General features: G+C 29.7%; 3 protein-coding genes across 5 annotated transcripts; 2 read left to right on the top strand and 1 right to left on the bottom strand.

Annotated features, from left to right (window-relative positions):
- The first annotated feature begins 1066 nt into the window (after positions 1-1066).
- Positions 1067-2549, top strand: LOC138934613 (UPAR/Ly6 domain-containing protein cold-like). The gene is made up of 4 exons (XM_070298564.1): positions 1067-1195; positions 1276-1395; positions 1778-1956; positions 2035-2549. Exons 1-4 carry the CDS (start codon positions 1138-1140, stop codon positions 2116-2118), a joined length of 441 nt encoding a protein of 146 aa, XP_070154665.1. The 5' UTR covers positions 1067-1137; the 3' UTR covers positions 2119-2549.
- A 50-nt stretch (positions 2550-2599) lies between these two features.
- On the top strand, positions 2600-9581 carry LOC138934604 (cationic amino acid transporter 2-like). Of its 2 annotated transcripts, none has more exons than XM_070298551.1 (11): positions 2600-3062; positions 4698-4941; positions 6086-6370; positions 6552-6656; positions 7002-7380; positions 7643-7782; positions 7850-7952; positions 8161-8309; positions 8389-8555; positions 8924-9032; positions 9114-9581. In XM_070298551.1, the coding sequence occupies exons 2-11, from the start codon at positions 4707-4709 to the stop codon at positions 9239-9241; spliced, it is 1800 nt and encodes a 599-aa protein (XP_070154652.1). In that variant the 5' UTR covers positions 2600-3062; positions 4698-4706; the 3' UTR covers positions 9242-9581. The 2 variants fall into 2 exon arrangements, with proteins under 2 accessions (XP_070154652.1, XP_070154642.1); XM_070298541.1 differs by lacking the exon at positions 2600-3062 and adding an exon at positions 4201-4290.
- A 330-nt stretch (positions 9582-9911) lies between these two features.
- LOC138934582 (acyl-CoA-binding protein homolog) lies at positions 9912-13154 on the bottom strand. Of its 2 annotated transcripts, none has more exons than XM_070298519.1 (3): positions 11402-11504; positions 10479-10593; positions 9912-10201 (listed from the first exon to the last, which is right to left on the bottom strand). In XM_070298519.1, the coding sequence occupies exons 1-3, from the start codon at positions 11414-11416 to the stop codon at positions 10068-10070; spliced, it is 264 nt and encodes an 87-aa protein (XP_070154620.1). In that variant the 5' UTR covers positions 11417-11504; the 3' UTR covers positions 9912-10067. The 2 variants fall into 2 exon arrangements, with proteins under 2 accessions (XP_070154620.1, XP_070154610.1); XM_070298509.1 differs by lacking the exon at positions 11402-11504 and adding an exon at positions 13071-13154 and having other exon boundaries at positions 9914-10201.
- Positions 13155-14965: the final 1811 nt, after the last annotated feature.

Genomic DNA, 14965 nt, shown 5'->3' with positions numbered 1-14965 from the left:
TGATGAAGAAATACAGCTGCTATATTGGGGTACAGCGAATTTTAGATGGTAATGTTTGGAAATTCTTTGACATATTAATCACTATTTAAAAAATTTTTCTTAAGATTAATAACAAAGCTTTCAGATATTACTCAATAATAAAAAAATTTCGCTACTAAAAAATATCTTTAAAATAAGTAAAGAAATCTAAATATATAAAATATGTCAAAGTTATTATACTGTATTTATTTTATTTAAAGCTTTAACAAAACTAATTTATTTCGAATATAAAAACTTAAATAATTCAATTCTTTATAATATGTAATATGTAATTATATATTAATAAAAAATTAATTAATTAAATCTTTCTAGAATTATTAATTTTATTAATTCGAAATTCTTTATTACAGATATATTAAGAACGCTTTAAAATTAAAAAAAAAAAAAAACAATTTTTATATACAAAATTATTTCAAAAATTATAACATTTTAAAAATAATAAATTTTAGAACTTTAGCAAAACTAATTTATTTTAAGATAGATATAAAAACTTAAATAAATCAATTTTTCATAATGTATAACATATTGATAAAAAATAATTAATGTTGCGTACAAGTTGAAATATAGAATAAACACCATCTATATATATTTTATATGCTATGACAACTTTCAACACAGTAGCGGGATAAAATATTTAATCGCCTCGCGTTTAAATTACTATCTCACAAATCAGCTCTATTTCCGTCTAATATACCATACAATTGAAAACTCAAAAGTAAAAAAATTTCAAATTAATTAAATATTATATCTGAGTATCTTTTAATAATTGATAAAATATTACATAGAATGAAAGCGAATATTTTTAAATCGCGTGCTTCCAGCAAAAATCCTACTGCTCATAGATCTCTTTGGGCGCGTTCCACTTAATTCCACGTAATGCTCGCGAGCATCATCTATCTTTGTTTTTAACTTTCGGTGAACAACAAGGATAAAATGATACCGGGAGCGTCGTGGTCGTTAAATGGAACGCGCCCTTTATGCTCCTCTGCGATGATACGTCACTGATTCGAAGATCTGTCAGCTGTGTTCAAAGTTGGCTGATCGTGGCTCGCTCGTTGTCCCGCAATACATAAATCGCGCTATCTCTCGATCTCCGAAATGTCGAATTTCATGAAATGGCATTTCGCGCTACTCATTATCTCGTGCGTGTCGTTCGGTAAGTGATAAAATCTCGATCACTCCATTTTCTCTCCCTTTTTACCCTCTTTGTTATTCTCTATGATATTTTTATCACAGGCCACGCCCTGGAATGTTACGTTTGCACGGATCAGGAGGGTAATCGGGATAAGTGTCTCAATACTATTAAAACCTGCGAACAGGGACAGGATTCCTGCCTTGCGGAGATCAAGTGGGGCAGTAAGTCCAATATCTATTCTTTACACGCGCAGTCTTCTTTTGAGGTTATGTGCGGTGTCGTTCAAACAATGTTCTTTATTTGTGTCTTTTGATTTAAACCGATTACTATTGATTACTTTCGACAAATATCGTTCAATCATCTTTTAATGAAACCGATAAATAAATATTTAATTAATAGAAGTGTTGATATTGATATCTTAAATAACAATGTGAAAAACAATAGAAGCAATATGAGTGTTTTATTTTTATTTATAAGTTTTCGATCGAAATAATAGCCAAGTTAAAAAATTATCTTTGAGTATAATATGTGATATAACATGCACGATATTGGATTTCTACATATATAATAAATATTCTAATATCACAAGTTTGGTGGTTATAGGTCCACCGTATTGGACTCAGGGTGCCAAAAAACAGTTTTATGTATCTAAAAGATGCGCCACTAAAAAGGAATGCGAAAGATTGCAACGAAGCACCATGTCCGATTGTATCCATCTGTGGTATCAAGATTGGCAGTGTTCTTCTTGCTGTCAAGGTGACAGATGTAACTATTATGTTATTGTAAGTATTCTTCTTCTGTGATTATAGTGATTTGAAACAATATAGAATATAATTAAATATGCTTCATATTTATTTTAGTCTGGTGGAAACAAAACAAAACTACATTATGGAATATTTGCTATAACAACTCTACTTTCGTTATTGGGTGTATCAAGATTTTAATGACAATGCTTCTGCAGAAATGATTGATAGGGTTGACGTTTTAGTCAGCTGACAAACAATTAATCTCAGCACTGATAATTAATGAATATTACATACATAAGATAGTATTATATTTTTCTAATATGTTCGAATGCATTATGTTTCAAAAATATGGTTTTTTTATAATATACAACCTTATCTTATTGTGTTTTGTAATAATAGTTTAATGATAAGTGTGTAGATTCATGTAAGTCACTCACGCAAACGTAAAGGCTTTATAGTGGTTAATTATTTCACAAATGTTTATCAAGATTAAATCTCTATGTGTTCTTAACCATATTATAAAACATAATCCGTCCACTTGGAACAATATGTTCCATTTGTTATATGATATATACTATATATATATATATATATATATATATATGTAAAAAAATGCATACATTTTTTAACAAATATTTGTTATATATACATAATACAGAATCCGTCCATTTTTCAATAAAATTATATTTATAATGAACAACTAAGTATTTAATCTTATAGAAATAAAAATTTAGAAGTAATAACTGAATATACTGATATTGACATTGTATTCACTATTACTAATTCGGGTAATCATTTGTTTTTACAATCTAGCGAAACTCATAACCGAAATATATACACGAATTGGGGAGACTGATTGTGAATCCATAGACATAGTATATTATATGTCTATGACTGAACCAAAGGAACGCATATCGACGTGTCTTCTTTATGATTGATCGTATCATGTGTAGGGGATAATCGGTATCTGGAAAGATAAGCAAAATAAAGAGAGTTTAGTTATTACATTCGTCAAAACAATTTCAAGATCGTCACGTCACATACATTCTCAGTATAATTGAGAATGATGTTCAGGTGCGATTGCAGTAATTGCAGCGAAGCGGTTTCGCGTACAGTTGAGAGAGTCACATTGATCCGATCAAGTAAGTACACACTACCGCGTTATCACATATTAAGCTTATTTTAGACGATCCATAATTTAGAATAGAATTGCAGTTATAACTTTATGATACAAAAAATACATATTTGAAGAAGTAGTATAGAAAAAAAAGTGTGTGTGTGTATATATAATCCATAATTTAGAATAGAATTGCTGTTATAATTTTATGATACAAAAAATATATATTTGAAGAAGTAGTATAGAAAAAAAATGTGTGTGTATGTATATATATACATTACAATATACGGCCTATAAAGTAAAAAATAAATTTATGTCTTCTATTTTATCGTAAATTGTAGATCGCTTAAAATGAGTTTAAGAAAAAAAACTTGTGTAACAAAAAGATTTTTTTATATTATATAAATTTTTTAAAATCAAAAGACTTGTAGTATTACTATACGTGCAACAATACAAACTTTATATACGCGTGCAAAGATATATAAAAAAAATGAATGTATTAGCAAATTCAAGATAAAGTTTGTCTAGCGCACGTTAACTACATGACAGATATATATCTGTTCTTATCTTTTGCGTTAATGCTTATTCACAATAATCTGATATTTTATATAAACCATCGCACTCACGATTTAATACAAATTTTTTTCAAGATAGTAGTTATCATTTTCAATGTCAGACAATGAAAAATTAATGAGAAACGTATTTGTCGATGAAATTTCGTTCTCGATATCAGATTTTCTTCAATTTTACATCTAACAATTATGCGCCCAAATTTTTTAACAGATCAAAATACTTAAAAATAAATACTATCCAATACTATCTTTTATATGTATAACGAAATCTAATATTGATGTAATATTACGGATATAATATTAATCATTCGGATGGATCCAGTCGAGATTAGGGAGGGTTTAATTCGATTCTTGGAAACATTTAATTAAAATGAAGAAAGAGATGTTCACATATATTCGCGTTGATATTTATTCGCAACAAATATAGGCAGTCGCTTTGCTTGTAGATATGATAACGGCTTGCTGCCGTTCTACACTGTAGCGAGACAATTCGATCAATTGAGTAGGCGCCGACATGCGGCACATCGTCGTCACCACGTGATTTATATATAGAGGTTCTTTAATTAAGTTCTTTAGTCGCGCGCGAACTATTCGACGGATAGTTTCGTAGAATTCGTTTTGTGAACGTTCTCAAATTTTCCTTATAGGAAAATGGATTGTGCTTTAACAAAATTCTTCATGGTAAGTCGTCAATTACACAATTACCGCAAATTATCACGTCTATTACAAACTGCATTCACAGAAATATCGACTCTCGAAACGAGAAAGAGAGAGAACGTATCTCTCTGGAATAATATAAATAAATTATAAGAATATAAAGAGGATTTTTCTACTTATTAACTGTTACATCTTCGTGGATTTTCGTGGAAGTAACTTATGTTTTATTAAATAAGCGCAGCTATTTTTACAAGACTGTTATTTTTTAATGCGGCTATTATTACAATGAGAGTGAATAATGTCAATTTTAATATTTTCTTTAATTTCATCGAAAATATTATAAAATTCCAAAGAATCTCTCGCGCGAGCAATCAACTTATAAATATGATGCCTGTTTAAATTACTAATTGCACATGTACATTCTTTTTCAGTTGTACAACATGAAGTGGAAACTCCGTGATGTATATAAGATATTTAGTCGTAAAAAGGTGGTGGACATTACTCAAGATTCTAAACTGGCGAGAGTTTTGTCGACTCTCGATCTCACAGCCTTAGGAATTGGCTCTACTCTGGGAGTAGGTGTATATGTCCTGGCAGGAACTGTCGCAAGATCCACCGCTGGTCCTGCCGTGGTCATTTCATTCGCCATCGCCGCGATAGCATCGATGTTCGCAGGTAGGCACTTTTATATCGTCTTGATACGATGATAAGGGGCCCTATTTCGACGAATCTTATCGACTTTTTCCCCTCCTATTACAAATCATCCAATTATTTCAATATTATATATTGAATATTTTTTCATTCCTTTCTTAAGCAATTTGATAACGAAAAGTATATCTCGCAGAAAAGAGGTATACGAGATTAAATAATGAGCGTATCCATTCCGGTCTTATGTTCACGCCCGTTGCTGTATAAGCGAACCTCAGTTTCGGCGTTTGAATGATGCAATCTTTGCAGAAAATGATACCAGAAAAGTAGCCTAGCATTTTGCTTTGCATAACAAAGATAAATTTATTAACACATCTAGTTAAGAGTTCTTGGAAAAAGAGATATTTCGCCCCTCCCTCCCATTTGACGAAATAATTAATAATCTTAAGATAAGCTTGACATTTAAAAAATAATTTCGTGTAGCCGACAAATAATTATGTCGTATATACATACGATTTTTATAAAAGTTTTATTATACAATTTGACATAAGTTTATTTTCAAAGAAAGTATTGATTTAATTTTTATTAAATATATTATCTAAAAATATCAGCTTAGAGCTTGAACGATTCACTGTCTCATATTAAATCAAATTAAATATAATTCGGATTATATTACATTTTTTAGTGCAAGATTAATGCATAAGTTTTGTTTTACATGAGGCATATATAAACTTCGATTTTTTGTAAAAGTTTTTTCTAGATGAATATATTTTTCTAGAGAAATATGTTAAAATGCTAAAAAAATGGTAACATAATATTTTGATTAAGAAAAATTACTTTGAAACTAGTTGCTAATAATTGCTAATAATACCAATTGTAATTTTGTCTTCAACTATATTTTTTTACAAATACGATAAAAGAAAATTTTCTTATTAATCAAATATATTACGATTAAATTATAATTAACATTATAAATCACGTATAATAAAGATAGAGTAAGGAAATTTACTTGACTCGAAATAATGCCCGTATATTGGCTTTTAATATTTGTTTACAAAAAATTGAATTTATTTTTAAAACAAATAGAGCTGACACATTCATGTCATTCACCTTTGCAGTGTGTTCACCATTTAACAATAAGTGTGTTGCACGCGTTTTTTTCTCTTCCCAGGACTCTGTTATGCCGAATTCGGAGCACGAGTGCCGCGTGCCGGATCCGCGTACGTTTACAGCTATGTCACAATGGGTGAATTTGTAGCATTTCTTATCGGCTGGACGTTGATTCTGGAGTACGTCATCGGTTCGGCTAGCGTGGTACGCGGTCTCAGCACGTATGTCGACGCGCTTTTCAACAATAGCATGAGGAATGCCTTCAAGTCGGCGGCGCATATCGATATCAATCATCTGTCGTCGTATCCAGACTTCTTTGCGTTCGGCATTACCCTGCTATTCTCAGGTGATAAGAAAATACGCTTAAATCTCCAATTGACCCAATTAAATGTGTGTTTTATCAATGTAATAGCCCTGAGGTCCCTCCTTAATTCAAATGCGTATCTCTCAACAAACTCTATTATTAATTTGCCAATTTGTTATGCAATAGCAATCATAAAAACAAGCGATTTGCATTTCTTTTGTAGTCGCGCTTGCTTTTGGAGCCAAGGAATCTTCGCTGGCAAACAACTTTTTCACGCTAGTGAATCTCTCTGTCGTACTTTTCGTCATAATCGCCGGTTCTTTTAAAGGTAAGCGCTCTTTTAAATTTATCTCTTCTCTGTATATCTCTCGAAAAAATTACTGAGCTAACAATAATAAATAGAACATTAATTACGTATTACCTATATAGATCACTCTACACAAAGCTTAGGATATTTTTCGATAATAATTTGTAGCTTAACACGCGAACAACTACATATTATTAATTAATAATATTAATAAAATAATAAAATATGCTAATATATTATAATACTAATATACTTATATATTATAAGCATAAAACGGTTGAAAAAATTGTTATATATATACAAACTCATAAGTTAAGATATATATAGTGATAAATAAAGATGTATAAAATTCGCAATAATTTATAGCTAATATTAGCAATTGGAAAACGGAGCCCAAATGTACCGAGACGGACTGCAAATTCGGAACCGGCGGATTCGCACCTTACGGCATATCGGGCATCATAAGTGGCGCGGCCACGTGCTTTTACGGATTCATCGGCTTCGATTGTGTGGCCACTACGGGGGAGGAGGCCAAATATCCACAACGATCCATCCCCATAGCGATTGTCGCATCTCTGACAATCGTCTTCCTGGCATACTTTGGCGTCTCGGTGGTACTCACCACCGTATTACCGTACTACGAACAGAATCCCGAAGCACCGTTTCCACACATGTTTAAAATAATAGGGTGGGATTGGGCTAAGTGGCTCGTGTCGATCGGAGCGATTTGCGGATTATGCGCCAGGTAATACTGTCCTTTGTTACGCATCAAATTAAAGAGTAAATGAGAAAAATGTATCTCGCATATTGATTATACATACACTATTCTATAGAAATATTTTATCTTTTTTCAAGTAAATGCAATATTTAGATAATTAACTATATCATTTTGTTATTTTATAAAATAACTGTAATGTAAAACTGATTTTCACTTCTCTCTTTAATCTGTTTAAAAAAAAATATATATATATATTTATATTATTTTAAAGATATACCAATTATTTTAGTCTCTTAGGCGCGATGTTTCCGCTGCCGCGAGTAATCTACGCCATGGCTTCGGACGGACTAATCTTCAAATGGATGGGCAAAGTAAGCTCGCGATTCCACACTCCAATCATGGGCACGCTTTCCGCCGGGCTTCTTACAGGTTCGTCTATATATCTTATCCTTGTATCGTCAATCAAACAATATAATTGCTTTATGATGTATTACAGGCATTCTAGCGGCGATATTCGAACTCACGCAATTAGTCAATATGATGAGCATTGGCACTCTGCTGGCATATTCGATTGTGGCTTCTTGCGTACTTATTCTACGGTAAGAAATCATAACAATTCGGTTAATTTCACGTTTACAATTTAATTGATTTTTGAAGAATATTAAAACTGAAAATTGATAAAGTGTCAATTGAACTAAAATTGAGATAAATTGACGTATAATAATTACAATAATTTGAAGTATAATAATTAGATTGTACAGCTTTTATCATTGATTAATAAAAATAATTAATACTTTTTTTTTGTAGATACGAAGAAAGCGAAGCATATGAGAAGAAAGACGATCGTGATCCAAGGACTTTCATATTCGTCGTGAGACAATTGGTAAACGCGAACAAATTAAATCATTCCACGAAACTTACGGCGCAGATCGTTACCTCTCTCGTATTTTGTTACAGTAAGATTCATTGTATTTTTACAAATTTTATTATACCTTAAAATATCTAATGTATACTACTCTCTAAATTCTTTTGCAGTCGTCCTTTGTCTTGGTATCGCTATTTTGTTATCAACATATATAACCGAGATCAGCGATGGAAAACCGATTTTCATAGTATTACTTGCCGTTTTATCTGGTGCACTTATGCTTACTCTCTGTTTCATTTATCTTCAACCGGTTTCCGGCACGAAACTCACATTCGCGGTATGATGTATTCTTATACCTATATATATATTTCTTTATCTACATGATTTTTATATTAATATTATATTAATATTCTCCATCACACATTTTAATTCGCGACATCAATATCATGTATATCTTTTATATTTTCATTGTTATTGAATATTATTTATGGATATATATCAAAATTTCAAATTAAGATTAAAATTTATCTTATCTTATCTCAAGAATTGTCATACCTCAATTAATAATATTATCAATGTTTTTCAATATTTTTTTTGTATTGGAATATGGAGGGGGATAATAATACAAATTAATAATTAAATAGCAAACATTACTTATGGAACCATAACATTCATTAAGTGATCATTATACGCTTGTTACATTAGGTGCCGTTAGTACCATTCTTGCCGGCGATCAGTATACTTATCAATGTTTATCTCATGACGATGTTGGATCATATGACATGGGTGCGTTTTGCCGTATGGATGGTAGTTGGTAAGTGTATTATAAGAAGATAAATGAATGAATTTCCTAATATATTGAATGTATCGAATTATATTACATGTTTTATCGCAGGCTTGATTATATATTTCTTGTACGGCGTGCGGCACAGTAAAATTCGACAATTAAAATTGCCGGCGAGATCAACCGATAAAACTAATGACAATTCATGGGAAGACGCTGATTTTTCCCATGCCACGTGAAAAAATATGCTCGTAATAAGATCTTTCATTTTAATTTATTGATAAAGTTTGTCAATGAGATAAACTCTTTCAAAGTAACATAATGTTACACTTACATATAATACCTGCAAAGTATTAACTCTCTATGACGCTATGATTTCAAAGTAAATCGCTTCTTTTTGTATCAATCTCAAAAATATCATTTTTGCTATACATATATCAGTATATCAGTAAAATTTTATCAGAGATGTTAAACATATGTGTCAATAATCAAAATAAAAAAATCAATCAAATAATAGTAGAATATATCGATAAGTAAAATAAATAAAATTTATAGCAGTTAGAAAGAAAATCATATATCATGTGTATAAAGAATTAACTTTTAATATTGCATCTATCTCAGTAAAATAAATATATACTCTATACATAAAAATTAATTATGTAGCATATAGAAATGTTTTATACCTTTAAATTAAATAAAATAGAAATATTTTATACAATGAATTCTCTATTGTCGTATTAGTTACAATTTATAATAAAACAACATAAAATGTATTAAACAACGATAAAGTGACATGATTATATTTTTATTTTGTTAGTCGCATTGTTTTTATTAATGCTTGGTATATTAAGGAAGAGAACAGGAAGGCACTATAAGAATAAGAGTGTTTGTGCAAAAGTATATATTATATTATATATATATATAATTTTTGTTCCAATTTTAGTCATCAAACGCGTTCAGCATTTATGTTAGCGTCTAGACGAATGTGATCTGTATCACATATATAAAAATGTATTCGACTTGTAACTATGACAGAAACACAACTATCCGAATTAGTAGATAAAATTATTTATATTTTTCGAGCAATTGATTGGCATAATCGATGTAAGTTTGCTTCGCTACTTCTTGCAAAGTGCCCTTCTTCTTGTTCCAAGCATCCCATTTTGCTTTTCCTTTCAGATCCAGCATACCAGGTTTAGCTGTAATATTGTTATATAATATAATAATATAATTAGTTTTTTACGATTATATACGGTTATGCACGGTTTAATAAGATTAAACTGATTAAATAAGTAAATAATTATTTCCATGTGTAACGTAAATATTTCTGATATATTTTATATAATCCCGATATAATTTGACACTCATAAATGTGATAAAATTTACTATAATATTATGTCAAACATGTACAATATAATTGTACGAAATTAAATATCTTATATCAAATTTTCGAAATTTATTTTGATGAGAACTTACATGTGTTATTATCCCCAACTGTAGCTTGTTTGAATAAAGCGTAAAGTTCCAAAAGCTCTCCGTCAGTAGGACGTTTCGTAAGCTCCTTTACAGCTGCAGCAGCTGCCTCAAATTGCTAGAAGGAAAATACAATTTCGTTATCTTATAATATTCAAAAATTTCGGAATATTTCGTGTATCTTTTATTCATTAAGAAATAATATTACATAATCTTAAATCTCTCTCTTATTTATAAAAAAAGCGATTATTAATCACGCTATCTTGCTTATATATTTGAACGATGTGTTATGTCTGTTTATAAATATGAATAATGTGCTCAGAAAATGTCGAAATAACCTTTGAGTCAGTGAATGACTTTGCATTAAAATCTTAAAAGAGAAATATTTCTGAAACAGTGAACAAACTTCAAAATCAGCAATCAGAATCTTGCATTTAAAACTGCGGCCTTAAATATTATATGTTATTATACGCTAGTTTAAAACTTTTAATTATAAATTTAAAAAAAAGAGGGAGAATCAACAAACGAAAATCAATAAGTAATATAGAAAAAGTTTCACACTCGAGTCACACCAATGAAAAATAATTTTAAAATTTCTCGTCATTGCACCATAACTTTCAAACTTTCCTCAGACAAGTTCATTTTCGATTAAATAATGATTTACCAACTGCCCCAAATTTCTCTTCGGAGAATACGATGATATATCATGCGCGATCGCAATATGAGACCAACGAAATTACTGTAGTATGCTATGTCATTGACCGATTTTCGCCGCTTATTTCGCTTTAAAATTAATTTATCGATATATTAATTTGCCTACAATGTACTTTGAAAAAATTGATGCGATAAAAATGCAAAAGTCGAGATACATATATCTTACGACAAGCCAAGCAGAAACAAAAAAGAGATATTTGCATTATCATTACCTGATCAAGAGACATCCTTATAACAAAACGTCCAACTCTTTTGTGAGCACCGTAAGTACTTTGTGACCAACGATCGAATGTATGCACAGCTTAAAAATGTTTATCCCCACCTTGTGAAATTTATCGCGCAAACCAGGGTCGAATGATATAAACTTGTCTCTTTTTTTTTCAAGACATTAACATATTTAATCCATGCACATACATATAATCATTTTGCAAATGTATTCCAAAGTTTTCCATTACAATTTTGTAATAGTATCGTAGCGATAAAAACCGTCCAAGAAATTTGTTTTCTCTAATCTTACAATTAGAGAAAAATACAAGACAAGATAGGAATTTGAGATATTAGAATATTGACTTGGTTTGACAAAAGAAAATAGACGAGCGTAATAATTTTAATCGATGATGTATATAAAATGTTTATACATATATAATACATGATGTGTCTAATATTTATATCAATATTTAATCATCTAAAATCTGAGATCATAAATAATCAATTTAGCATTTTTAATTAATAACAAATTACAACAACAGATATTTCTATAAAAAATTACATTATTTTAATTAAAATAATATTATATTATTTGTAATACTTTGATGAGTGCGATAAACTATAAATAAGAGATTAATCGCTGTCCTTTTTTATTTAATAAAAATAAAAAAATATCTTTTATCTATATAAAGATCACAACACAACATATGATACATGTATGTACGAAGTTATTATGAAACGAAATTATAATACGATTTGCTGAGTAAACAAATATCTATCATGTATTTGTATATTCATTTTTTTTTTTTTTTTTTTTTTTGGCGATAACGTCTATTTGCATAATACAGATCAATATTTCAAACCCTTATCTGTGAATATTCCCGATTTTGCATCAATTTCTTCTAAATGAAAATGTCGAGAAGAATTATATTATTCGTCACAAATTGCTAATTTTGCATAAATTAAATATTTCTGTTACAAATTTTCGTATTACAAACTGTTAGAGTTTATTTGAAATTAATTAAAAAACAAGTTTTACTCTCTATTTATATATATATTTTTTTTTGCATTTTTCTGAATAATATTTTATTTCCAGTTGTATATAATTTAAATATATACTTCTTTCTCAATACTTTTGTTAAGAATATTAACTTTAGTTTGAAAGGATATGTAAATAAAAATTAGTTTGGTATCGGTCTAGGTTACTAAAATAAATGTACAAAACTGTGTACCGGTTCTAAGATCGACCGTAGAAAACCCCGTTAGAGAAATGACGCGTTCTACGAAATCTATAAAACCTTTTCGCGACCTCGCAAACTATATATATGTAACAGTTCAAGATAAACAACACGATAAAGTTGAATAGTTATTTGATACGTTAATGAAAAATACTGTATGTGCAATAAATTAAATAAATTAAAAGAAGAGTTAAGTGTTAAAAATTGTTTCTTTTTTACTTTACAAATTCATGAATTCTTAATCGTCAAAATTGGAAATTGATTAATAATCTCTTTTTCTATTTTATATTATTCCGTTTATATTCGCTTTAATTCTTCTAGCAAAATTAAATAACTTTGTTAAGATTTATATTATAATTTAATTTCTATTAAATTCAAACATTTTTCAAGTAATCCCTTTCAGTTTATTCAGTTTGTTATAAATAAAATACGATACCTGATCGACCGACATTTCGATGTGAATCCGCTTCGAGTGCAGGCTGAGTGTCTACTGGCAGTACATTTATGAGGCAGCAATCGTGATTCTACGTTTCCTGATCGTTTAGAGTTTATTGCTCTAGGTGGGGAGTGCGCGCATCTTGAACTGATCCCGAATTAATTCTAAGTTGTCGTGAATGCATATATGTATAATTACACATTGTACATGTATTCGCAAATAAATCTGATCTCTTTCTTTCTTTCTCTTTCTCCCTCGTAAATTAAATATATATATAAATATTTTTTTATAGGAGTTTAACAATAAATGTAGAGACAAAATAAAATAAAAATTATGTGTAATAAATAGAATTTATTTTAAAATAATTATGTGTATAATATATAGCTTAAGTAGTTAGAAAAAATGTGTGAAGGAGAGATATATATTTAAATATGTCTAAAATGTCTAAAATACAGATTATAATGATTGCATGTGTCTCTTATTATTTTTTAAAGCATTTTTGTTTGATTCAATTTGATCATGTAATTAAAATAAAGACGGATGCGTAATTACAATTTAATTTTGTTCCTCAAATTAACTGACAAATTAGCTGTTACGTGATAATGAGGCGAGAAGGCTAACTGTAATCTATAAGAATGTACGCGAGCAATATAATGATTGCATGTTCGATAAACTTGAGAGAGACTAGAGAAATACATTCAGTTTGTCGGGCAATATATTTTTTGTGACGCAAAAAAACTGCGCATGGCAAATACGTATCTTAGATTGCATTTATATAAAGTGATAACGCTGCATATGAATTTATAATTAACACATAACATAATAATTAAAGATCGCGAGGAGATAATTTTTACTTATTTCGAATAAATTAGAAAAAAAAATTATATAATATAATAAATTAGCAACTATTAAGCTATTAAATGTTCCGCGTAACGTTTTCATTTTGTTCATATTTTTTTCTTTTTTTCTGCAATTGATAAATCGATCGCGAATGTATTATATTTCACCATCGTGCTCCACTTTGCGCGCGAGAAAAATCTTCTCCGAAATAATAATTTCGCCGATCCTCGCACGCGCTGTTTGTTCGGCGAGAAGCGAACGGGGCCAATGTGCCACATCAGCATCCCAGACTCACCTGCGCAAAAATGTAGGAATTCTTCACTACCTCTGACTCACATGATTTTACCACCATCTTACGCGCATACCTGCTTATGTATACATATATATGCGCTTACGCTCTACAAGAAACGCGATCAATTCTGTTTATACGTCTATTACGAACTATCCTTGCAATTCTATACGATGCATAAAATGATTTTCACAATAGATTTTGCTCGTTAAAAACGCAAGTCGCAAAAAATTTTCTTCAATATCTACACGAATAAACGATACCGTTAAAAAATATTATAACTAAACTTTGTGTGTGTGTGTGTGTGTGTGTGTGTGTGCGTATGAGAGCATCTGTATAATATTTGTCATCAGTGCGATTGAATTGCAACAGTAATTAGATACACTATGTATCAAAAATTAATCAATCTAACATTGCAATTCGTATTATGCATATTATTTTATATAATTAGCTGATTTTTCTTAATTTTTATAAATAATTTTGATTTTAAAATTTATAATGTTTATACTAATTGTAAAATATTGCGGCAAGCGCATAATACACAAAAAGGAATTGTCACGTTGCGTACATGGGAGATAAAGTTTGATTATGCAAATTCGCGGAGAAAACAAAATGGAAAAATCCATGAAGAAAGAATGCGGAAACACTGCTAAACTTTCAAAGGTGTTGAACACGTTGTTAAAGCTATATACAATTTCCTTGCTTCTTTATTACAAAATGATAATACGCGTTTTAACATCAAATTACATTGACATACAAAACCAAT

Source organism: Polyergus mexicanus, unplaced genomic scaffold, assembly GCF_030449975.1.
Source record: "Polyergus mexicanus isolate NDT 795.1 unplaced genomic scaffold, iyPolMexi1.0 SCAF_1, whole genome shotgun sequence".
Taxonomy (NCBI): Eukaryota; Metazoa; Arthropoda; class Insecta; order Hymenoptera; family Formicidae; genus Polyergus; species Polyergus mexicanus.
The sequence above is the reverse complement of the archived record's forward strand: the minus strand, read 5'-3'. Positions and strand labels throughout refer to the sequence as shown.